The 25,267-nt window shown below is 51.4% G+C and overlaps 2 protein-coding genes across 3 annotated transcripts in view; both read left to right on the forward strand.

Annotated features, from left to right (window-relative positions):
• RNF43 (ring finger protein 43) overlaps positions 1-19,505 on the forward strand; it is a 57,451-nt gene extending 37,946 nt beyond the window's left edge. Inside the window, exons 2-9 of the mRNA XM_028520128.2 lie at positions 4,116-4,238; positions 10,585-10,659; positions 10,773-10,904; positions 11,541-11,645; positions 13,067-13,228; positions 13,701-13,803; positions 14,463-15,812; positions 18,023-19,505. Coding sequence (XP_028375929.1) covers positions 4,116-4,238; positions 10,585-10,659; positions 10,773-10,904; positions 11,541-11,645; positions 13,067-13,228; positions 13,701-13,803; positions 14,463-15,812; positions 18,023-18,066 — 2,094 coding nt within the window. The 3' untranslated portion in view covers positions 18,067-19,505. The remainder of the gene's footprint in view (positions 1-4,115; positions 4,239-10,584; positions 10,660-10,772; positions 10,905-11,540; positions 11,646-13,066; positions 13,229-13,700; positions 13,804-14,462; positions 15,813-18,022) is intronic.
• Positions 19,506-20,959: 1,454 nt separating this feature from the next.
• SUPT4H1 (SPT4 homolog, DSIF elongation factor subunit) lies at positions 20,960-24,039 on the forward strand. 2 transcript variants are annotated; one of them, XM_028520017.2, is made up of 5 exons: positions 20,960-21,123; positions 21,648-21,754; positions 22,871-22,926; positions 23,207-23,260; positions 23,646-24,016. In XM_028520017.2, exons 1-5 carry the CDS (start codon positions 21,055-21,057, stop codon positions 23,711-23,713), a joined length of 354 nt encoding a protein of 117 aa, XP_028375818.1. In that variant the 5' UTR covers positions 20,960-21,054; the 3' UTR covers positions 23,714-24,016. The 2 variants fall into 2 exon arrangements, with proteins under 2 accessions (XP_028375818.1, XP_035889561.1); XM_036033668.1 differs by having other exon boundaries at positions 20,971-21,141; positions 23,646-24,039.
• The last annotated feature ends 1,228 nt before the right edge of the window (positions 24,040-25,267 follow it).

Below are 25,267 nucleotides of genomic sequence, written 5' to 3' on the forward strand. Positions count from 1 at the left end.
TCTTCTCCCAAAGCCACTGTGATCCAAAGTTTGGCATGCATTGTGTTGTTTTTAAAGTTAACTGTCAGTAGTGTGTTATAGACCTTCAATATTTAATAAAAGAAAACCACATAGCAGGCACCAAAGGGGCAATAGTGGTCAGTCATCACCTGCGGGAGAGAGAGCCATAAACAGACAACTGAACTACTACGAGATACTCTGTGATTGGAGAAATGCAGAGTGCTGGGCGGGCCCAGAGGAGAGGCCTCGAGCCTATCCTGACAGAGCAGCAAGTGCCAAAAGTGCGGCCGTGAAGGTTGTTTCTGGAACAGGAGCTGTAGGGAGGAAGAGGTTTGGGAAGGGAGCGGTAAACCTCGAGGCAGGGCATAAATGCATGAGCCCCAGGCAGACAGAACCTTTTAAGCTATGTTTAAAAGCACAGACTTTATTCCAGCAGCTATAAGGAGCCTTTTAATAGTTTAAAGTGGAAGAGTGACATGCTCAAGTTAGCATTTGAGACCTGTTTGTCTGTAGCATAAAGAACTGGGGGGAGGTGGCAAAGCTTATTGGAATAGCAGTGATGGCGACCTGTGTTAGAGCAGCCAGAGTGGGGATGGAGGAAAGAGGACAAAGAAGAGAAATGTTGAGGAGATAGAACTGTTAGAATTTGATGATTGGCCGCACATTGGTGGTGGAGGTAGGGGGTGGAAAAGAGGAGACGAGGGGCAACATCTGACTTGAGGGGCAGGTAGGTAGTCCTGCCAACCCCTGAAATAGGAAAACACTGGAGGAGCAGTTTTGAGGGACAGAAGGATTAGTTCAATTTTGAACATGCTGAATTTGAGAGGCGTCACTAAATTTCTGCCGGCAGAAATGTCTGGGCCCTACCTGTCGGGCATATGAGTCCAGAACTCAAGACCCATCGGGGCTGCACCTGTGTAATCCACAACCTCTGTGTGGAAAACGAAGCCAGGGGGGTGCCTGGGGCCCCCCAGGGGCAGCACAGAGGGTGAAGGGAGGAGAGGGCCTGGGACGGAACCCTGTAAGACCCCACCAGTATTTCAGGGACTCGTGCTGGGCCCTTATGCTTTAGGGACTCGCAGTTAAGAAAGCAACTTTTCTTGGTCATGCATTGAGGAAAGGCATGACGTTGTCAAAGTCCAATGGAAATTGTTCTCAATTGTTATTTTTTAACCTACCTTATACAACACTTCATTTCTTCTGATTTTAGCTCTATAATCCAAGGCATGTTACTTAATCTCTAACTGCCTCTGTTCTCTCATCTCAAAAATGGAGACAACAATAGTGTCTGCCTCAGGGTTGTGAAGATGAGAGTCCGTACACAAAAGTGCTCAGAACAATCGATGGCCCACTGTGTTCATTCAATAAATGTAAACTGTCGTCGTCGCCATCACCACCATCAGCAGCAGCAGCAGCAGCAGCAATGAAGGGCTGACTATGTGGCTCGCTTGGAGTTTTGTGACTCCAGAGGACAGAGTCAGACAGAGCTGGGTTCTAATCTTGTGTGACCTTAACTTCGAGCCTCAAGTTTCTTTCTCTCGAAATGGGGATAATCATACCTACTTCACAGTGAGAAAACATCTAGCAGGAGTGTCCAACCTTTTGGTGCCTGTGGGCCACACTGAAAGAAGAATTGTTGTCTTGGGCCACACATTAAATATGTTGTGACATGTAATCACAAAAAAACCCCTCATACTGTTTAAGTAAATTCACGATTTTGTGTTGGGCCGCATTCATAGCCATCCTGAGCTGCATGCGGCCCTCGGGCTGCAAGTTGGACACTAGAGGCATTTACGAATGGCTCATTTTCTCCCCTTCCCTCTCCCATAGTTAGTTTTTTTCCCTCTACCTCCTCAGAGGCATCCTACAATACAGTGCTGTGAGGGCCTGGTTAGGGGTGGGGAGGGCAAGAGGTGATTAAATATTTGCAAATTTTGCTGCAAAGACTACTCTTCTCCAGAGTGACTTTCTCTCCTCTCCCAGTGGACCCTCTGGTCAGTGAGAGCTCTCTTGGAGTTATCTTGAGAAAGCTGGACCATGGGTAGTGGGGCAGGGTTGGGAGAGGGGGAGGGGTCAAGCAAAGCAGTGGACATTTGTGGCTGCAACTTGTTCCTGAGGGAAGATCTCCCAGCTGTTGTCCTGTTGGAGAGTTGACCTTGGACTCCTCACCACGCCAGACTGTCCTCCATAGTCACTAGGGAGATCCTTCTCAAGTGCAGGTCTCTGGTCCCTGCTCTGTGGTCTGGCTCTTCCCAACTCTTTCAGTGCGATCTCCCGCCTTCTCTTTCACACTAGACCTAATTTCCCACAGTCCCTCCCAGCCCTGGGCCTGTGCCTGCACGCCTCAGCACAGGCTGCTTCCTCTCCTGGGAAGGTACCCTCCCCGGTGAACACATGCCTGTTCGGTCCCCAAGAAGTGCTGAAGTCACCCTGCCTTCCTGCATCGGGTTGGTATCCCCCTCCCTGGGCCCTTCCACAGGCCCTTGAGTGAACCTGTATTATAACATCACAATGCAATGTGTTTGCACATTTGTCTTCAAAGCTTCTTTAAGGCAAGGACCCATCTGATTCATCACGACTCCTCAGTGTTTTTACACTGCTTGGCACCAAGGGGGCCTTCATTGTTGGTAGAATGAAGAAATGAACGGATGCATAGTTGGACCAATGGGCAGACAGACAGACTAATGGAGCTTGTTGAGGCAGGGACTACAGCTTCACCAAAGTGAGAATAAGCTGCAACCTTATGCCCCAGCCTTTTTCTGGGGGTGAGGGGGTGTATAACCTTTGTCCCCCCTGCACTAAACATTGATCACTACCAGACTAATAGTCCTCAAATCGTAGAAGCAAAAATGGAATTCCCTCCCATCTCAACATCTCCTGCCCTAAGATTTTTATTCACAAGGTACAATTCAAAGCAAGGTAGGGCACATTTGTTGAGAACCTACCACGTCCAAGGGACCGCAGTGACGCAGTGGTGGGATCGCCTGAAAGCGCTTTTGAAAAGTGACTGTGCTTTCAAATCCATCACTGACATTATCATCTTTAGAAATCCCAAGTTCTCTGGTTCCTCTGATGGTTCTTTCTGGAAGTCCTTTCAATAGCAGCTGAGAGGGAAGAGTGGGCAGCTCCCTGGTAGGAAACCCCCTTTCTTGCCAGGATACATTGGGTTTCCTCCGTGAGGCCCATTGGATGATCCGGGGCCAAAGAAATCATACTTTGTTCTCGCGGCACTCTAGGAAAATTAGATTCAAATGGGCATTTGAAGCCCCTTCTGAATTCGAAGGGAGTGTGTGGAAAGGCAGTCCCGCCCCTGAGAGGAGGGGACCTTCTGGTCTCTGTTAGCACATGTTGGGCTCACTTCCCCCTCAGTCGTTGCTCCGCACCAGCAGGGCTGGAGGCCCAGGTTTTGGACGAGAGCTGCCATACCCCTCAGAATTGGGCTGTGCAAGGCCTACCTCTTAGCTAAGCCTCACCCCCAGGTAGTCTCTTCTCCCTGTCGGCAACCTGCTTAATCCCAGGATGGCCACAGGGCAGCGGCAAAGGAGGACATTGAGGGGAGCAAGGCAGCACCGAGTGAGAAGACTCTACAAGGCAACAGCTGCGGGGTTGGGGTGGGGGGCAGGGGTGGACATCCTGAAGGGGCAGGAGTCAGCAGCAGCACCCACCACTGCCAGCGGGGGGCAGGGGTGGGCAAGGAGGGAAGGCAAGTTTCTGAAAGCACTGACACGACTCTTAGCCAGGGATGTTGGAGCAGCTCGAGGAATTAGGAGGTGAGAGAGGTGGGACCAGGAAAAGAGCCCTTTGTGACTGACCTGTTTGGAAAGCCTAGGCTTGAGGGTTGTTAGGGCTGCTTTGCAGCAGGCTCTTGGTTAGGTCCCCCTTTTGGACACCTCTCACTCCCATCCATGCCCCCCCACCATGTACCCTTGACCCTGGCATCCCTGCAATGACAATGGATCCTCACTAGTGAGGCAAGTGAATAAGGATGCTCACCCTTTCCTAGCACCAAGGACCTTCCTGGCGCCTTCCTAGCACATTGGAGAGGTGCTCGGCTCTCACAGCATGCTCCTGTTCTCCGCAGCCTCCCTAACGTCTCTCTCTCTCTCCCCCTGCAGTCACACCCCCTGTACCTGTGCAACGCCAGTGATGATGACAATCTGGAGCCTGGATTCATCAGCATCGTCAAGCTGGAGAGTCCCCAACGGGCCCCCCGCCCCTGCCTGTCGTTGGCCAGCAAGGTAGACTCACACTCGACCCCACGTGTACACCCAGGTCCAGGCTGTGAGGGGCCCCTGTGCTCTCTGGCCCCTTGTCTCCTTCCAGTGACATGTGCCTGGTTCGCTCAGGCTTTCCTAAGCTGCGGCTGATCTGAGAGAGCTGGAAACTCAGGCCTCTGTCCTTTCCCACCACCCAGTGACCAGTGGAACCTTTTTTACTTATTTAATTTTATTTGTATTTATTTTTTTAGAGAGAGGGGGAAGAGGGGAATTGAGAGGCAGAGAAAGAGAGAAACATTGATTTGTTGTTCCACTTATTTAGTCATTCATTGGTTGATTCTTGTATGTTCCCTGACTGGGGATTGAACCTGCAACCTTGGTGTATCTGGACAATGACTTTGGCCAGGGCCATACTAGCAGAACCTTTTGACTGTCGCCTAGGGCATGTGCCTTATCCCGTCTCCTACCCCATCACCTGGAAATTCCTGAACCAATTCCCCTGCCCACATCAGAGCAAATAAGGGCCAGTGGGAGGGCGTTCCCATCTTTCGGAACTGTTTACTGAGCGCTGTGCAGGAACAGAAGCCGCTGCCCCTTGAAGAGTTCCCGCTCTTCCTCCCAAATTGCAAACTGGTGGCCCCACATTTCCACGGGGCTCCGCTGCAGGCTGGAGCTATGGCCTTTCCAGACATGGGCTGTCTGGCTGCCCTGCTGCCCGGTGGCCTGTCCCTCACAGGCCCCTGTGACCCCTGCTTTAATGTCACTGTTTTGTGTGTGCTTGCCCTACCTGCTTGCCAGTTGAGTCATGGGACCAATCCTTTATACATATTGTCTCATTTACTTATCATAACAATCAGGAAAGCTAGACATTATTAGTCCCTATTTGACGTATAAGGCAAGTGAGGGTCAGAAAACTTAAGTGACTTGCGGAGATGACACAGCTGGGAAGGGCGGGGCTGAGGTTGAACTGAGCCTTGTGCAGTCCTCAAATATGGGCTTTTATTCTCTCCACTCTGTTGCCTCCCATTCTGGCTGGGGAAACAGAACATATGTGAAAGATTCTCATGGGCACACAAGCCAGACTGTGGTGAGACCGTGCATGGCACAGTCACACGGACTGGAGGAACAAGGTGCTGCTCCCAGGGGGATGACAGTCGCTGCCTGTGTACCCGCTTGCTGTACTCAGGCCCAGATCCCTGTGGACTTTCTGATCTTCCCTGAGTACTGTTTCCTGAACCATGAATCTCCAAGAAAAAGCCAGGGTTCTTGCATGACCCCATGGGGGCAGGGAGGTGGGCAGGCTTCCAACTGTGATGCCCACAGGCAGGTGAAGATACTCTCCCAGCCTGGCCAAGCGGATGCAGAAGCGGAATCCCGAGGAGGTGGGCAATAAAGAGGGGCCGGGACACACCCGGAGGGGCTGGATAGTGTGGTGTCTCTGCAAGACTGTGAGGCTACTCAGTGGCAGCAGAATTTTGTGAGGCTGGAGCTACCCTGCTTCCGGCTATTTCATGTCCCTTGCTTTACAAAACACGGGTAAATGTCATTCATTTATTCATTTGGTGGACAAGTACTCAGCATTAGGTAGTGTGAGTGGGAGTGGAGAGTATGTATGAGAGAGAAAGAGAGAGAAAGAGAGAGAGAGGTGGGGGAAGAGGGTTCAGAGGAGCTCTGCTGTTCTTCCGGAAGAACAGCAGAGCAGCGGATGGTTTCGCATACCTGTGAACACTCAGCAACCTGTCGGGACGGGCCCACACAGGAGGCTTTCTTCTCGCCCCCTGGAGGAGCGCACTCAGACACGAGCACAGTCGCTGGGAAGCAAGGATGTGCTCAGTGCTGGTGGAGGTACCGAACCTGTTGGGCCTTTGTTTCCGCCACCATAAACTGGGACTTTTATTTCCCATGGCAGCGATTACTGTGAGGATGAAAATGATGTATGTCAAGTGGCAAATGGTGCCAAAGCTAAAACACACACACACAACACACACAACACAGGGATTTAGAGAGGCACCTTGGCCACTGCCCTGTGACCTCTGCGGTCTCTGCCCATGCTTACTCCACCCCTTTCCCCAGCCGCAATGTCCCCTGAGCTTCTCTAACAACCTGGCATCGATAACAACCCTCCGCCCCCGCCCGCCCCGCCCCCTGGTGGGAACCCCTGGTGGGAACTGCTCCAGCCTCACGCTATCTCATTGGCCTGACCCAAGGTTTCCCTCAGGCCTCCACCTTTGACCTGAGCAGCTCCTACCAGGGATCCGCTGGCCCAAAGGAAGTCAGGGAAGGTAGTAATGTGGGTCTTTGAGCTATTTCCAACATTTGAGAGTCCCATAGGCTTAACTGAAATATTCAATTTTTGCTCATGGTTAGAATTCTAACAGTTCAATGTGTTAATATGTGTTATGTCATAGAAAATGTGTTACATAACAGATGCAGCTAGTTAGGTAAGATAAATTAAAAAAATAGCTTGAGAAAGGCATAGGTAAAGGGTAGGTCTTTGATAAGGAAAGTTGGAAACCTACTAACCTCCATCGGCTCTGCTCTGATGTGCTGATTAGCCTCGGTGGGGCCATCGCCAGTGATGGACAGCTGGGACTCGAGCCAGACAGCCTGGGTCTGAAGCTTGGTCCCTCCGTGTTTCCCAGACATTGTAGTCACTTCTCTAAACCTCTGTTTTCTCATCCATAAAATGGGAATACTAGCGGTACTTATACCATAAGGTAGTTACAAGAATTTAATGAAGTAGTCCAGATGGAAGCCCTTAACCTTATGCCAAGCACATAGTAATCACTCAATAAATGTTTGCAACACACTGTCATCATCCCATGCTTTCACAGCGAACAAAGTTGGTTGTTTTTTTTTTCTTGCACTACCGTCTCGGAAACCCTCATCATGATTCTCCTGCCTTCTTCCATTCCCATCACCACCAACCCTTCGCCCCCTGTCCAGTCAGTCGCCCAGCTGCTTGCTGTTTCTTTATTAGCAACTCCACATCCATTCCTGTGGTTACCCAGGCCTTTATCGCCTTGCACCTGGACAAGAGCAGTGGCCGTTGCCTGGTGGAAGGAGTTGGCTCAGGAGGCAAGCAGACAGGCTCAAGCCCTGCCTCTCTTACCACAGAGATTGCGATCTGGTGACCAGGCGCTCACCAGATCCAAGGCTGCAGTCCTGGGTTTCCTTGGTGCGGAAGAGGGCTGATGGCAATCTTGTAGAGTTGTTCTGAGGAGTGAATGAGATCACAGACGCAAAGAACACAGTAGTAGCTGATGTGGTAATGACTAATGCGTAAGGAACATATACTGTGTGCCAGGCACTATGATAAGGCTCTCCGTGGATTACTTTGTTTAGTCCTCATAACAATGCTGTGAAGTAGGTCTTATTATTAGCCCAAGTTTACAGAAAGGAACACTGAGGCACAGAACAGTTAAGTTACTTGCTCAAAGTCTCCCAGGTAATAATTAGTAGCGGATTCAGGACTCAAACCTAAGCAGTCTGGGCAGAGTGGGTCTCAATAAAGGTTATATCCTTCTCTTTCCTCCTACCCTTGCTTTCAAGCCCAAGGATTCCCACCTCTCCCAGTGAATCTCTCCTGACGGGTTCGGCCCAGCCAGCCCTCCGGGAGCAGAAACCACCCCCTCCTGGCACACTGGCAGGGTCTCTGGCCGTGCTTCCCCACAAGGTTTCATGGCGGTGTCTTGGGAAAGGGGGAAGCCAAGAGTCCTTCCTACCCCCACCCTCAACCACAGCTCACTTTGATCTGTTTTGTATATTGAAGACTTGTGTCGGATTCTGTGTGTATTATGGTGGTAAGGGTAGTGGGGAGAAGGGTTCTCTGCAGTGAAAAGAGGTTTGGAAACTACTGGTCTGTTTCATTCATTTTGTGCTCCAGAATATCGTTATCAGCATTATAATTTTATGTATATGCTTTGTCTCTGTGACTAGACTATGAATTGTTCTGGAGGCCTGGCTTTCCCGGGCCTGAAGCCCTGGGCATAGAAGGTGCTCAGTCAGCCTTTGATGAGGAGGAGATGCGCAGAAACTGTCACTGTGGAGAGAGGAAGACCGAAGGCCAAGTCCTGGGCTGTACCGACTTTCGTTGCTAGAGACTGTGGCAGCCTTGCTTGCTGCCCCTAGAGGGCTGGCTGACTCTTGGCAGCTCCCAGAGCTCTCTGGGTTGTCTTTCTAAAGTCCAGCCTTCCATTTCTGTCTGCCTTCCACATTCCAGGCCCCGAAGAAGTGCTTCTTTTCCTCCCTCCCTCCCACTTTCTCTGGTGCAGGTGGTCTGGAGCCTGGATAGCCCCAGCGTGGGTTGCTGTCTGGCCTCCAATCTTGCTTTTTTGATTCCTAGAACCCTGGACATGGGCACCCACTGCCTGAAAGTCCTTTTCCTTTCCCCTGTCGGCCAACTTTCTCTCTTTGATCACTTTTACAACTTTGTAATTATGGGCTAATAAGGAACCGGGGTGTTTGAACGTCATGATAATTACTTTCCACTGTTCCTACCCCAATCCTTCAAAGAGAGAGGGGTGGAGAACTAAGAAACTCTCCAGAGAAGGAAGTCGGCGCCTTTCCCTCATGCTCCTCTGGCCCGGGCTGGGTCCAGGGTCTCGTTCTGGGGATGAGAAACACGAGGCCTGGCAGCCCGGAGGATCCAGGGGTTTCAATTCTGACTACTGGGGTGACCTCCCCACCCCTTGGCCAAGTCCCAGACTGTGAGATTAGCTGTAGGAGCCCCTCTCCTTTCCCCAGGGCTGCTCTCATAGCCCAGCTCAGAGGGTTCTGAAAATGGGGTCTGCTAGGTGGGGTGGACTTCCTAGGAGGAAGTGGGCAGGAGAGAGATGGAGCCTGTGACTTCATTTCATCAGTAACTCCATTCTGGGTCCTGTGAATTTCCAGTCCATCAGCCCAGCAAACCTGGGCCCCGGGTGCTGGTAGAGGGCCCAGCCCAGCTTCTCAGGGAGAGAAGGAGAAAAGAGGGAACTTACTCTCCTGACCAGAACAGGGCCCCACTTGAATGTCTCCACCACCATCCCCCAGCTCTCCTGCCTGCAGGCTGCCTGTTCAAGGGGCCCCTGGCCTTGCTGCCACCTGGGGAGCAGGAGCGGGAGCTCTGGCGGCTCCCCTGGCCTGCCTGGCAGCAGACCTGCCCCAACAGGCTCTCCCCGGGAAGGGAAGCAGAGATCAAAGCACTGAGAGTGTGAGTAAGCCCTAGCACTGGCTCCTCTTCCTGCCACCACTACTTGCAGAAGGATTAACTCCTTCAGTGCCTGCAGGAAGGCCCCAAAGACTCAGCAGGCCCCAGGGGCATGAGGGCCCAGCCCGATGCCATTACAGGATGAGCCCTGGCTCTAGGGAGGAAGTCCGGAAGTGGTTGTGCCAGGCAGGGAGACCTGACATCAAGGGTAGCAGCAGTGTCTATCCTGTCCTTTGCCCTTGTGCCTCCACCCCGCCCTCAGCTCTTATCTCCCCTCTCTTACCCTACGCCCAGAGCCCCTAGATTCCTGCTTTTTTTTTTTTTCTGGCTCTGGGCGCTGCTCTGCCTGGTTGGCTAGATTCTGCTTCCCCAAGCCTGCCCGTGGAACCTTGGCTAGCGTGCTTGTGCACGTGCGCACAGCTGTGTCCTTGTGGGAACAGCCTCTCAGGTCCCTCCCCACCTGAGTCTCTAGTTCCACCCCTCAGGGACAGGAGGAAGGGATAAAGCACTAGATAGAGACTCCATTAAGTCCTTGAACTGGAGCCCGAGAAAGAGCCCACAAACTAGAGTGTGCCCAGGAGAGCGAGCCCACAAGACGGGCTGAGCCTGGGGCTCTGCCACAGAGACCTTGGGTAGCAACTGTGTCCCAGGCTCTTGGAACTTCACCTGAGCTGGGGGGGTGGGGAGGGATGCCCTGTGGGCTCCTCTTGTCAGGCAGGGCTAGACCCTAGAAAGCCCAACTCTGTTCTGAAGCAGCTCTCCACCTCTCTGTACTGGGGAATGGTCACCCTCACTTTCTGGGGTGCTGGTCACTCCCTACTATCTGTTCTCACACTTCTTACCAAAGGCAGACTGGTGGAACCCTGAGGGCAGGAGCTGCCTTATTTGGTCTCATACTTAGAGCCTAGTTGACCACCTGACACTCATTAAACCCTAGGTAAGGGCTTGTTCCATTACAAAAGGCACTAATGTGGTCCTTGGAGGCAGCAGGACCCGAGTGAGCTCAGGACAGGGAGGGGATCCTGTTCCCACAGACTCCCTATGTGTGAGTGTGCAGAGGTGCAGTGAGTGTGTGCAAGATCCCAGGAAGGGGTGCGTGGGCGAGGTAAGGCCGGGGCATGGATGGGCTGTGTCCTTCTCTGACCTCAGCTGGGCCCCTGCTGTGTGTCTCTGCAGGCCCGAATGGCGGGTGAGCGAGGAGCCAGCGCCGTCCTCTTCGACATCACTGAGGATAGGGCTGCTGCTGAACAGGTACCCAGGGACTTCAGAGTGTTTGAGGAGGGGGCTGGACAGAGGAGGACAAAGCGACCAGGGGATGGAGAAGCCAGGACACAGCAGCCCTTGTGATCCCTTTTGCTCTGCAGCTGCAGCAGCCCCTAGGGCTGACTTGGCCAGTGGTGCTGATCTGGGGTCATGATGCCGAGAAGCTGATGGAGTTCGTGTACAAGAACCGGAAGGCCCACGTGAGGATTGAGCTGAAGGAGCCCCCAGCCTGGGTAAGCACTGCAGCACTGGGTAAGACCCTGTCCCAGCACCTGCTCTTACCCTCACCTTGTCTCATGGCATCACCCACCAAAGCCCTTGGACTCCTGCAGCTGAAGAGACCTTAGAAACCCCCTAGTACAAGTTCATCCACCAGCTGTTTACCTCTGGGCAAGTTTCTTCCCTCTCTGGGCTCATCTGCAGGAAGAACAGATTGGGCCAGCTGAGTTCTAAAGTTCCTTTCAGCTCTGTGGTTTCATGACACAGAGCAGAGCCAGAATGAAACCCTGGGCCCCGGGACCCCCTGAACCCTGGCTGGTGTTTCTCTGCTGGCAGCAAACCTCACCCAGCTGCTCACTGGGTAGCTCCCACCTCTCAGGGAGGGGTCCCTTTTCCCTTTTTTCCCAAGCACATGAGACTTCAGATAGTACTTCTCACAGCTGACAGCCAGAGGACCCTCTCCTACGGGTACCTGTGGGCAGAGAGGACCCACCTAACCTCCTGCAGCCTCCTTCCACCCCACCCCCTCTACTGGAAGACTCAAGGGGACCTTTAGCGACCTGTGTGTCACTGGGGCTCCTGTGTTCCGGCCGCACTGGCCCAGCTCCTTCCAGAAGTATGACCCTTTCCCTCTCTGCTCGCTCTCCCAGCCAGATTATGATGTGTGGATCCTCCTGACAGTGGTGGGCACCATCTTTGTGGTCATCCTGGCTTCAGTGCTACGCATCCGGTGCCGCCCCCGCCACAGCAGGCCGGTGAGCAGGGTGGGCTCCCTGGTGGAGGTGGGCATGTGCTTGTGTGTGGGATGGTGGGGGGCAGGAAAGAAAAGTGGGGAAAGAAGGTGCCTTTATGGCCATGAAACAGGTGATATCTATATACACTGCATTTGACTTTGTTGATTTCCAGCAGCCTCTTTCCATAGGTCTGCTCATTCATTCATTCAACAAACACAGTGAGCTTCATCTTATGTGCCAGGCATTGTTCCAGGGATTGGGCATGGTGCAGGGAACAAAAAAGGACAAAAGATCCCTTCCCTGGGGATCATTCTAGTGGGAAGAGACAGACAATGAACAAAATAAATAAGTAAAATATATTATATTTTATATGGCAGTACATGCTAGGGAAAATAATGACATAGAAAGGGGGAGAAGGAATGCAAAGGGGAAAAAGCTAATTTTAAAAAGTAAGTCCAGGAAGCCTCATTGAGAAGATGACATTATAGGGAAGACCTTACATGGGTGGTGGTGGGGGGGCAATCTGGGTGGGTCTCTGGGGATCAAGTGAATGAATGGAGCAAACAGTAAGTGCAAAGAGCTTGCGGCAGAAGCCTGCTGGGATGTCTGAGGAGCAGCAAGGAGACCATGGGGTCGGAACGGGAGGAGTGCAAGGGCAGAGCGGGAGGTGAGGACAGCGTTCACGAGGGCCTGGGTGTGCCAGGCTGTTTCGGGCCCCAGTCAGGACTTCATTTTGACTCCAGGTGAAATGAGCCACTGCAGGGGTTTGAACAGAGGGAGCACCATGATCTGACTGAAGTTTTAACGTGATCCCTCCTGCCGCTTTGAGGAGACTAGGTTACAGGGAGGCAGGGCTGGCAACAGCGAAACCAACCGAGGTTATCACAGGAATCCAGGTGACAGTGATGGTAGCTTGGGTTAGGGAGGGAGGTTAGGAAAGTGGTGAGAATTAAGTGCTCTGTATATTTTGAAGGTAGCGCTAACAGGTTTACTAATAGGTTGATCATGAAGTGTGAGACACAGGAGTCAGGAATGGCACCAAGATTTTTGGCCTGAGCATTTGAAAGAATGGAATTGCCATTTATGAGGTGGGGAAGACTGGGGGAGGGCAGGTATGTAGTCAGGAGTGCTTAATTGGGATTAGGGAATTCAGTTTGCAGCACATTGAGTGTTTGAGGAGGAGGCTGGACAGAATTTGATGTGCCAGTTAGATATTCAAGTTGAAAGGTTCAGCAGGCGGCTGGATAAAAACTTTCTCCATTGGGGCGAGGGAGCTTGGCTCACTCGACAGAGCGATATATGAACTTGAAGGGGACCAACTCTCAAAGGGAGTCAATTGACCACGTGATCTGTCTGGGTGACTGGGAACTGAGTACAACTTGGGGCCCAAGGGTGAGGGAAGAGGAGCTGGTGCCCATTCTGAGCCCTACCCTTCTTCCCAGGATCCCCTGCAGCAGCGAACAGCCTGGGCCATCAGCCAGCTGGCCACCAGGAGGTACCGGGCCAGCTGTAGAAGGCCCGGGGCTGAGTGGCCAGACTCAGGGAGCAGCTGCAGTTCAGCCCCTGTGTGTGCCATCTGCCTGGAGGAGTTCTCTGAGGGCCAGGTAAGGCAGAGCTCGCCATTCACCTGTGTGGGCGGTGTGGGTGTTCTGGCTGCACCTGTGTCCTTTGTACCCTGCATGCGGCAGAGGTAGGGGACAGCCCTGGGTTTGGTTAGTTTCCTGGCCTTCCAGGGAAAGAGAACTATTACTGTGTGTTGAGGGTGTTCCATGTGTCTTAGATGCATTATCTCTTCTTAGTCTCATGACCAGGAGGGGTGAAGGTAGATTAGTTTTTTATCCTTCTGCACAGCAGAAAACTGTCTATTAAGAAACTTGCCCAAGGTCATGCAGCTAAGTGGCAAAATCCAGGTCTTCCTAATACCAAAGCCCATGCCTTTTCGAGTCCACTAGGAGGTCTTTTGCAAGTAGATGTTAGCAAAAAGGAGAGGCCAGAGGGAGTCAGGAGGACCTTCTGGTTCCTGGACAGTCCTGTGGCTACAGATACCGTTGGTCTGGACCCCCTTGTTTTCTCCAGGAGCTTCGAGTCATTTCGTGCCTCCATGAATTCCATCGTGTCTGTGTGGACCCCTGGCTCCATCAGCATCGGACTTGTCCCCTCTGCATGTTCAACATCGTAGGTAGGAGGTGGGCCAAGGTCTCCCCTGTGTATAGGCAGGGCTGGGGGCGGGGCTAGAGCATGGCTTCCCTGTAGGAAAGGGTTTTGCCTTGAAGCTGAGGAGAAAGAACTGTCTCATAGTTCTTTGAGCTGTGCACTATTCAGAAAGGCCTTGTCCAAGAGGGAGGGCCATTCACATTGTAGGCATCTTTATTATTCTAAAAATTATTTGTATTTTTGTGACAACTTTGTTGATTCTAAATCTAAATGTGTATATTTATTACTCCAAGTTTCTGTCAATAAAGTATCCTATTCTAACAAAACCAGGACATTATGACAGTTTCTAAAAGAGGTAAATGAAGTATCTTGAGGGAAAGACAGCCTTTTCCTAATTCATCCAAAGGAACAGTGTGGGCTTGCAGGGGCCCTGGGTGAAAAGCCCTGACTGACTGGCGGGAGGAGCAGGGCTTGACATGCACAGTGGAACTTAGGGGACAACCTGACTGGAGGGGGCTAGGGCGTCCCAGGGCACCTGCATGTTAGGGATGCCCTCGGTCCCCCGAACTTTGACTGAGCTCTAAGGCTGTGCAGACTCAAACAGGTATGCTATAACCCACCTTTCTAAGCAATGCACCTCCATAGATTTGTGCAAATGCCTGTGCCCTTGGTTCTTTCTTCCAGAGGGAGATTCACTTCCCCAGTCCCTGGGACCCTCTCGATCTTACCAGGAGCCAGGCCGAAGACTCCACCTCATCCGTCAGCATCCTGGCCATGCCCACTACCACCTCCCTGCTGCCTACCTGCTGGGCCCTTCCCGGACTTCGGTGGCTCGGCCCCCACGGCCTGGTCCCTTCCTACCATCCCAGGAGCCAGGCATGGGCCCCAGGCACCACCGCCTCCCCAGGGCTGCACATCCCCTGGCTCCAGGCGAGCAGCAGCGTCTGGCAGTGGCCCAGCACCCCTTTGCACAGGGCTGGGGTCTGAGCCCCCACCAGTGCACCTCTCAGCACACTGCCACCTGCCCAGCGCTCCCGCGCCGGGCCAGGCCTCACGACAGCAGTGGGTCTGCAGAGAGCTACTGCACAGAACGCAGTGGCTACCTGGCAGATGGGCCAGCCAGTGACTCCAGTTCGGGACCTTGTCATGGCTCTTCAAGTGACTCAGTGGTCAACTGCACAGACATTAGCCTGCAGGGCATCCATGGCAGCAGTTCTACCTTCCGCAGCTCTCTGAGCAGTGACTTTGACCCCTTGGTATACTGCAGTCTGGAAGGGGAACCTCAGGGGGAAGAGACTCAGCCCAGTGTAACCTCGAGGCCTCGTTCTTTGGACTCAGTGGTACCCAGAGGGGAAGCCCAGGTTTCTAGCCACGTCCACTACCACCGCCATCGACACCACCACTACAAAAAGCGCTTCCAGTGGCATGGCAGGAAGCCTGGTGCAGAAACTGGGGTCCTCCAGTCCAGGCCTGCTATTCCTCGGCCACAGCCTAAGCCAGAGTCGCCGGCTCCTGATCAGCAAGCTTCCAGATACAGCGCAGCAGCCTCTTCGGGCCAGCTCCCCAACCCCCAACGCCCCCGGGCCCTCACAGAGCCAGTCCCAGCCCTGACAGATGCTTCTAGTTCCAGTCCCAGCAGTCTCTTCCACTTGCAGAAATCCAGCTTCCCTCTCCGACACCCACAGAGGAAACGGCGGGGGGGTCCCGCAGAGCCTCCCCCAGCCTCTCGGCCCCAGGACTTGACTGCACACCCAGCTTGCCAATTTTTTCCCCATTATGAGCCCAGCCTGGCAAACCCGTGGTCTCCACAGACTCACCCATTGATCTGTGGACCTCCAGGCCTGGACAGGAGGATGCTACCAGAAACCCCAGGCCACTGTTACTCAAATTCACAGCCCGTGTGGTTGTGTCTGACTCCACGCCAGCCCCTGGGACCACACCCCTCTGGGGAAGGGCCTTGCAGATGGAGCTCGGGCACCCCAGAGGGCAGGCCATGCCCTTACCCACACTGCCAGGTGCTGCCAGCCCAGCCTGGTGAGTTCTCAGGGGAAGCGGGCATGGTGGGGAGAGGAGACCAGAGCTGTATATTGCTGAATGAGTGAAATCAGACAACGGGGGGTTGATGGGAGCTGAGAAGGGTACAACAGGCATGACGTTCAAAGCACTGAACAGCTGGCGTAGCACACGAAGCTGGCTAGAGTGCCCGGCTCTGCCAGGTGTTGTTCCTTGGTTGCCAGATCATAGGGAGTGCTCAGGGGAAGTCTTAGTGTGGCCGAGACATTAGAAAGCACTTGGGGTGGTCCGGGGCAGCAGCTCAAACTGAAATGTTTCAGTATTTTAATAATTGGTTCAGCTGTACCAATGCATACAGCACAATATTAGCTTTAAATTCAAGGAAGGCCAAGAAGTGTTTCTTGCCTGTGAGAAGGGCACAGAGGAGAAATAATTACTAATAACCATGATACCAGGGCACATGAGAAGAGCTATGTGAATAATGCAAAAAGAAAAATAGGTCATGGATGGTTTCCAGCAGCCCTGCGGGACCTTGGGTTTTCTCCTCTCCCCTGGGGCAAAAGCACAGCGAGGCCTTCCCTTTCAAGCACTCTTGTTAATGTGGGCCTCATTTTCTTGGGGGCTCAGTGCATCCCTGTTACTATATTACAAGCAATGATGGTCATGTAACTCTTCAGGTTTAACTTGATATTTATTTGCTCAAATTCCGCTCTTCCGGAGCCTTTTACCTCCTGATCTTCCCCATCTTCTCCCTTTGTGTAGAGGACACAGTTCTTTGCCTACAGCCCTCTCTAGGAGGATCCCTCCATCCCAAAAGGAGACTCAAAGGTCTTGAAATGTAAGACCTCAGAGTCTAGGAATCCTACAGGCAGGACCTGAGCTTCTATCATTTATTCATTCATTTCTTCCACCCATCCCCCACTTTCTGAATATGTGCTGGATTCCAGGCTAGGCTCCAAGGACATGGGACACTTCAACCAGGAGACCCAGGTCTATGGGAGACAGGCATAGAAACACTTACAGTAGAGAAAATACGGGATGGGGCAAAAGTAGTTTTACAGTTGTTTGTATGGAAAAGACGACAATAATAAATAATAATACAGGAATAAGCTGTGTTTCAGGTACTCACACGTATACACGTACTTCTGCCCCGCCCTGCAATTGCGTTCACAGAGCCACATAATGCACGCTGTGGCCATGCGTTGAATGGTTCCATGTGGACCCTGTCACGTGTGTGCCCTCAGTGCTGCCAGTGACAGACCACCACCTCCCCTCTTTCCCGAATTCAGAACGAGTTTCCATGACTGCCTTTTCCCTGCTCCCAAATCCAGTCAACACCAGGTTCTATTAACTGTATCTCTGTAAGCTTTTTCATGTTATTCTCCAGTACAGTACTTAGGACCCCTGCCCATGTTTTACTTGGAGCCCAGAGATCCAGGGCAGGGTCTCTGAGCTCCGGCCTTCCCTCTTACAGGGCCCCCCCAAGGCTGAGCCCTGCACGTTCAGTGTTGCATCCCAGATAGTCATGCAGCACAGCTACCCTGCCCTACCCTCATGCTGCTGCCAGGGTCACCTGCCTCAGATACGCTGCCCAGAAACCTTCAAATGTTCTGCTTTGTCCACAGTCAAGTTCAACCTCCTTTGGCCTTCAAAGCTCTAGTACCATCTAACCTCCATCTTTCTTCCCAATCTTATTTTCCACCCCTCCCCTTGTTTAGATGAACTAGCTTGACACTTCTTGCAGTTTCTGCAGCCTAGAATATTCTGCTGCCTTCCTATTCCCATAATTCTAGTCCTTAACCTATTCCTAAGAACCAGCTCATTTATCTCTGCTCTTCAGGAAGCCCTTTCTGATTGCTCCACCTGGACCTGGTCTCTCTCCTTGCTTCATTCACCAGCCCTGTCCCATTGGCATAATTGCCCTTTGCACACAAGCTTTTCTCCTACAAGGTTGTCAGGTCCCTGCTTATTCTTTTGGTCTTCAATTTGACACATGGTGGCAGGCCAGATTCATAAGTGCCTAATAAATATTTATTGGGTGAATAAATGAGTAACATACTGGTTGCTATATATGTTTCTCTTCCTCTAGATTTGTTTTTCTCTCCCTTGTGTCCCTTCTGGACACACTCTCTGTAGTTCCCTCGCAGCCATACTCTCTCTCCTGCAGGTGGTATAAGCCAGGGGCTGCCCTGACCCTCACTGACCTCTTTCCTCCCCCTCTCTAAATGCAGGCTCGGAGGAGGAGCTGGAGGAGCTATGTGAACAGGCTGTGTGAGATGTTCAGGCTTACCTCCAACCACGAGCGTGCTCTGGATAACTCGGGTCAACCTGGCATGGAGTCCTGCTCCTGAGAGAAGAAGGAGTTTCAGAAAACACCCCTCTTTTCGCCACACTTCCTGGAACCACTGGAAGAGGAGTGGTGATGGTGGTGGGCAGGGGGTGTTGTTTCCTGCTCCCAGACCCAGAGCTTGTCTGCAGAACACACCTGCAGTGCAGCAAGTCCACATCCAGCAGGGAGCCAGCTACCACCTGTGTGGGCTTCCTTGAAGGCTGTTTTTTTTGAGAGCAGGAAGCTAGGTATGGGTAGATAAGTGTTATAAAGGTGCTGCTCCTTCCCCCAGCCCCAGCAGGTCTTCCTCATCCCAAGTCTCATGTTTATACCAGCCAATGGGTCCAGCTGAATGCATGTGTGACCCCTTCTCACCTCCTTTCTTGAGTGAATCCTGCACACCAGCTTTGGCTCCTCCTTGATAAGGCTGCTGCATCAGCAGTAACCCTGGCTCTTACTTTCCTTATTTGCAAAATGATCAGGAGCATAGGTGGCCCCTGAGCCCTAATAGTCGGGAGTGGGGAGCTCTGCAGTTTCTCCAAGCAGTACCCACCCTGGTAACATAAGGGAGTATGTTTTTCCCTTCTTGTCCTTAATTTTCATATACACCATGTTAAGCTAGAAGAGAGAGGCTCTGGGAAGCCAGAGTATGGAATTCTCTCCCTGAGGTGATACAGCACCTTGAAGAACCTGGGGTGAAGCCTCTGATCTTTAGACTCCCTTATCACTCCAGCAGCCCCAATTTCTCTAGGAGTTACGTGGGGGTAGTAGGAGGGAATAACTTCCTTGGAGATCTCCTATCTCAAAGTCCCAATGTGGGGAGAAAGAAGAGGATTTCTGTTGGACTTCATCTAGGGAAAGGGAAGATGGAATGAAGGTAGAAAGGGCAGAATTACAGCTGGCCAAGGACAACAGTGAATTCTCTGCGAGTTTTCTCTCAGAGCAGGGATGGGGAACAGGAAGGAACAAAGGAAAAGCAGAGTGGGACCCTTGGGTTCAGATGTCCCCGAGGCTCCACTTCCCAGTATAAGCCATACAGGCCAGGGGCACACAGGACGGTGTGCATGCGAGTGGAGTCGGAGCAGGAAGTCTGGTCTGAGTAGCTGGTACCCAGTGGGCAAGGGCTGAGGGGCCTCCTTAGGGTGACATTCACCCCAGGGCAGCTTGACCATTGCTGGCCCCTCCGGCATTATCCCATTTGGAATGTGAATGTGGGAGCAAAGTGGGCACAGGACCCCACCTGGGAATCTTCCCTCAGAGTCAGTGGGGAACTGGCACCTAGGCACCCACATGGTTATTTATATCTGAACCAGACAGAAAGACGCTTGAATCAGGCACTATGTTGAGAAATGTATTTATTTGCTAATATATTTATCCATAAATGCATTTTGGTCTTGTGGTTTTGTTCTGTCATGACTGTGACTCAGGGTAACAACTTCGTCTTCTCCATCAACAGAAAAAAATACTGATAGCAGAGGCAAGGCTCTGATTTATGAAGCGATAGGGTGGAGTGGTGGGCTTGGCAGCAAGAACTGGTTTGTAAGCCTCCTAAACACATGGTTAAATGAGATCAGGGAGGGAGAAAGAACGACTGGATTCGCACTGTGGTTCAGTCTGTATCAGTACTGTACCGTTTACTTCACACTCGAATTTAGGATACTTCAGTGACTTTCTCCGTGATCCAGGGCTAATACTCTGTGCCCCACTTCTCCACCCATAAAATGGGTCTACTTCACAGTTGTTGCAGTGCTCCGCTGAGATAACAGAGGGAAAGCGGGTTCCGAAGGGGGAGGTATTCAGTGACAGCGCACCTCCTAACCCCAGTCGCAGAGCCCAGCCAAACACAGCACGGGAGGCACCGGAAGCAGGCCTGCCTTGAAGCAGCTCAGTCCCAATTACGGGGCCTAGCTGGGAGGGCAGACCAGCAGGGCCTGAAACCGTCCATACCCCAGAGCTCCAATCAGATAAACACGAACGTCTGTTCTCTGCCTTCGCGGGCACTGTTGCGGCGCTGTGCGGGTATGAAATTCCACAGGACCTGGAGAGGCCTTTGCTGTCCTCAAAAAGCACATTTCCTTCTTCCGCTTCCTGGGAAAGATTTGGTAGGGGTGGTGGTTGTGTGATGCCCAATTGTGAACCACAGAGCAGGGCAGTTAGCTTTCTACGGGTAAAATGAAAAATACATAATTAAAGGATACTTAATCCTGTACAGATGTTCTGAAATAAAGCTGTTTAAATGCTAAAAGCTACACGAAATTATCAACTGCAAAGAGGAAATGTAGGTAAACAGTTTTAAGTCATTAAATATGCATTTTTTCCCCCGCTCTGCTGTCCGCTCATAGGCCAGCATTCCTGTGGACAGCAAACGGACACCTATAATGAATGCTCTCGCAGATGGGAGGGAGGGGGGCTGTCCCAGGATATCTCTTCGCTTCTGCAGAAATAATCCAGAGGAAGACAGTGGACTCCGACCCTGCACTGTCAAAATGGGAGGACAAAAAAGATTCTCGGATGTCATCTGGGATCTTCCTAAGAGGACTGGCGGGCGGGAGTAGGGGGGGTTGCGAGGGGGCTAGGTACTCGCCGCCTAGATCAAAAGGCCCGCGCCGCAGAGTGTTCGGCCGCCTGTTCCCGCGCAGGCGCCGGGCGCTCTGCCCCTCTTCCACGGGCCCCGCCCATAGGCCCAACGGCAGTCCGGGCCTCGCCCTCGCGCCGGCCCAGGTGACTGGGGCGCACGCTGGCCCAGGTGACTCCCGGCAGGCCCCGCCTCCAGGCGGGAGAAACCATCTCTGAAGGCGCAGGGAGAGATGGTGCCTCCCCGACCGGAAGCGGAAGTCTGAGGCACCGGAAGTGGTGAGCATTCTGGGTAGTTCGTTGTTTATATTCTGCGGATGAGGCCGCAGTGGTAGTATCGCTGTTCTTCTGTCGGAGACGATGGCCCTGGAGACAGTGCCCAAGGACCTGCGGCATCTCCGGGCTTGTTTGTTATGTTCGCTGGTCAAGGTATGCATCGGAGACCTGGTCGTAGGGGCAATGGGGGACCAAGCTGGGGAAAGTGGGTAGAACGGGATGTGGGAAGAAACTGCAGGAGGCCATTGTTTACATTGGTGGGAACAGATGTTGCAGCCGTAGGCATGGGGCAGCCTTCCATGCCTTTGAATCCTCGGCTCTTAGCACCGGCCTGACCCTTAACACACGTTCAGTGAACTTCTGTTGGATCCGAGGGACACTGGGAGTCAAAAAAGGGTGGGGTGGGCATCAGTAGCCGAAGGAGTAGTTGAAGAGGGTGCCTGACCCTGAGGAGACTAGGGGAAGGAATAGGTAAAGCGCAGTTGGGAACAAGAGAAGGAACGTGAGGATGAAACTTAGGGGCTATGGGATTGGTGAGTGGGGGACCTGATGAGACCTGAGGAGGTAGAGCCAACATAGGGAGCCTTCTACTTGACCACGTAGAAGTGTAGAGAAAGTTGCTTTTTCTTTTGGCCTTGTTCATGCTCACTTTCTTTCTTAAAATTTTTCCCTCGCAGACTATAGACCAGTTTGAATATGATGGTTGTGACAATTGTGATGCATACCTTCAGATGAAGGGTAACCGAGAGATGGTATACGATTGCACCAGCTCTTCCTTTGATGGGTAAGCCCCTTCCCCACCCCACACCTCCAAGTACATGTGGGGCAGATTTTGAGACCATAATCCTGATTGATCTCAAAGTTATTTTGGGATACACTGTTCAGTACAGTAGCCACTAGCCATTTGTGGCTTTGAGTGCTAGTCCAAATTGAGATATGCTTTAGATGTAAAATATACACCGGATCTCAAAGACTGAGCACAAGAAAAAGAATGCAAAATAATCTTTTTTTTTTGTATTAATTACATGCCAGAGTGAAATACTTTGGATATATTGGGTTAAGTGAAATAAGTTATTGGAATTAATTTTACCTTTTTGCCTTACTATTTTAAGTATAGTTACTAGAAAATCTAAAAGAACTTGTGTGGCTTTCATTATATTTCCACTGGACTGTCAGCTCATTACTGTTGGTAGGGACTGTTACCTGGTGCACCAGGACCTGGCACAGGGCCTGGAAGGTCATGGATACTTAATAAATGTTTGTTGAATGCATGAAGAGAAAAGAAGGTACAGTGATAGTAAATTATTGCCCCAAAGTTGATGCTTGTAGGTATCTCTAAGAGGCCCTGTCAGAAAAGTTGATCCTTATCCAGATTGTCCAGTGGGGAAAAGAGGAAATGAGGTAAACATAAGTGGCCAGATCTCAATTTTCCTTCCCTGGATAGGAGCCCGAGGACAGTGTTCTTTAGGGGTTAAGAAGGTGCTGTTGTTTTTTTTGCCCTTAGGCCAATTAAGGGTTTACACACAAACTGGGCTCTAACCAGTACTTGCTAAAGTTCTTTCAAGGTGAGCCAACTTCATTTCTTCTTTGATTTCTGTTAAGGAAGAATAAAGGATTGGGCAAAAAAAAGAAGTCATAGCACTTCCTACATATACGTATGCACACAGGATATTGTAGTCCCTTTGTTTGTTTGTTAATTAGTTTAAAAAGGGAGGGGGGACAAAATGGAGTCACTTTTGCTAAGCCTTGGCACCAAACCCAAACTTAATAAGGAACCTAATCAAAGTTTCAGTCAGTCCTGGGTTTCCTTTCCTTGAACTGTTGTGCTGGCTGGGGACAGAGTAAAGGGCACTTCTCCGTCTTTCTCTTCTCTGGCTGAATATTTCTTTCCCCTTCCTAGAATCATTGCTATGATGAGTCCAGAGGACAGCTGGGTCTCCAAGTGGCAGCGAGTCAGTAAGTAGCTCCCTTCCTCCTCATCCTGGGCTGGTATTGTTGGTGTCTCTCAGTGCAGTGGGGGAATCTTAAATCACTGGGTAAGTGGCCTCGAGTGAGAAAGATTGGGCTGTAGGACAGACAAGGAAAGCGTCCTGTGTCCTGTCATTTAATATTTGTAGCCAGAAGAAATGATTGTTTTTCTTTTGGAGTTGAAGCATTTTAAAAAATTTTTTAGCTTTGGCCTCCATTTGGTCAGTTGTCTTTAGTGACTGTCACTGCAGTCTCTTCTCTTTTTCAGGTAACTTTAAGCCTGGTGTGTATGCAGTGTCCGTCACTGGTCGCCTGCCCCAAGGTAATAACGGTCATAATACCCACCAATGTTCGTTTACTGCACCTCGCTCTGTGGAAGTCCTTTATGTGAACTAATCACTGGTCCTCACAAACTCCGAGGAAACCCAGACACGGAGAGGTTAAATAACTTGCCCAAACTTACCCAGCTAGTACGTTTGAACCCAGGCATTCTGACTCCAGAATCCTTGCTTTGACAACTACAGTGAGCCTCTTTCTCGTCTCATTGTTATGAAGTCCTTGTCAAACACTTGCCTGGATCTTCAGTAGCAACGAGCCAACCAAGCAGGACTTTTGATGTGCAGTCTAGAAATTCCCTTCTCCCTGCAAAATGGTAGCGGAAGGACTTTTCTTACCCTCTTCACTCACAGAGCTCTTTTCTACCACAGGAATCGTGCGGGAGCTGAAAAGTCGAGGAGTTGCCTACAAATCCAGAGACACAGCTATAAAGACCTAGCAAGATGTGTGGCTGCCAGCATCTTTGCCGCCATCTCCTGCCTCTGCTTATTTATTGTGAAACTAAATGGACAGAACTTCAAGTACTCCTCGCTCTCCAGTTCTGAGGCTCAGCAGACTTGAGAGCAGCACAGCATGTTCCTGGGCCCTTTTACCTTCTTTTACCTTCTTTGGACTACTCATGAGGGGTGGCAGTGGCATGGGTTAAGTGAATTGAATGTGGAATAAGAGGCTGTTTTTCCTGCCGGCAGCCCAGGGCTGCCTCCTTGCCCATGGGCAGGACTCTATGGAATGCCAATAAACACGAACCCAAAGCCTGTGACAGATGCCTTGCCTCCTCCTTCTGTTCTCTTATCTGGGCACAGTAAGAACTCTCTTGCCTTTTAAGCACCTTCCCAGAGCAGCAGTGGCCCCTGCTGTCCCTGCACCTCCAGGGTTGCAGCCTTTGCAGTGTGCTTCCTTGGGTCTCACTGGGAGGTCTGCTGTCCCGAGCCCGGGCGTTCCTGTTATCCTGGGAGTTACAGTGTCTGGAGGTTGCCACCTTCTGTCCTCTAGACCTGGCACAGCACACCTAGGCTTTTAATTTTCTGAGACTTAATATGCTTTGCCACTTGACCTTGTTTAATACTTTTATTTTTCCTTCTGTTTTCTTTTTATTGCTCTTCCTATAACTTAGGCCACCCAGTGGCACCTGTGACCTCCCCTTCCCCCAGTTACCCCCATTCTACCCCGTTTCCCTCACTGGAGACCCTCCAGTGGCTGTTGGGCCACAGTCTGGCTAGTTCGTGCCTCCATAGGAGGTGGGTTGCTTCCTCTCTCTGGCCTAATAGGCGGCCATAAATAATGTCATGTTATTGGCTAAAGTGAGTTACTTGTCTTGGAATTAAACATTTATCATAAATTCTCAATTTCTTAAATTTCTGCAAGAAAGTCCTGTCAGTATCCTCATTTTTATTTGTGCTAGATTTCATGGTTTCCATCTGTAAAATGAGAACAATTACTCTGTCTGTTTACCCCAGGATTGTGATTAAAAAGGAAGCAATGTGGAAATTCTGGGGGTTTTTTTAAGGTTTTATTTTTTACTTGTTTTTAGAGAGAGGGGAAAGGAGTGAGAGGGAAAGAAACATCAATTGGTTGCCTCTCCCACGCCCCCAACTGGAGACCTAGCCCACAACCCAGGCATGTGCCCTGACCGGGAATCAAAACAGTAACCTTTCGATTTGCAGGCTGGTGCTCAATCCATTGAGCCACACCAGTCAGGGTTATGACTTAAGTTTTACAAAAGGAAAATTCATTTGCTCTTCTTTCATTAGCCACTTTTCAATATAAACAATAGGTGCACTGTCAAAACTGGGGGGAAATGCCCAGAACCACCACTGCAGGGTGCACTCTGACTCAACAGCACAGGTGCCTGTGCTAGGGCTTTGTGTGTGTATAGCCACCTGGGGTTGCTAGTGAGTCAGTATCTTGTTACCTGTGGCCTGGAGTGTGGGAAGGAGGGAGAGATGCTGACTCAAGTGACCACCCCCTCCCGTTCCTCGTCCTCAGGCTTATG

The sequence above is a fragment of the Phyllostomus discolor genome, chromosome 8 (genome assembly GCF_004126475.2).
Source record: "Phyllostomus discolor isolate MPI-MPIP mPhyDis1 chromosome 8, mPhyDis1.pri.v3, whole genome shotgun sequence".
Lineage (NCBI taxonomy): Eukaryota > Metazoa > Chordata > Mammalia > Chiroptera > Phyllostomidae > Phyllostomus > Phyllostomus discolor.

What these genes read in the sequence shown, in the direction of transcription:
- SUPT4H1 (XM_036033668.1), top strand. Translation starts at nt 21,055, where the DNA reads ATGGCCCTGGAGACAGTGCCCAAGGACCTGCGGCATCTCCGGGCTTGT. An exon ending in AGGTATGCATCGGAGACCTG is followed by an intron (nt 21,142 to 21,647) that starts GTCGTAGGGGCA and finishes TTTCCCTCGCAG; the next exon opens with ACTATAGACCAGTTTGAATA. An exon ending in CACTGGTCGCCTGCCCCAAG is followed by an intron (nt 23,261 to 23,645) that starts GTAATAACGGTC and finishes TTTCTACCACAG; the next exon opens with GAATCGTGCGGGAGCTGAAA.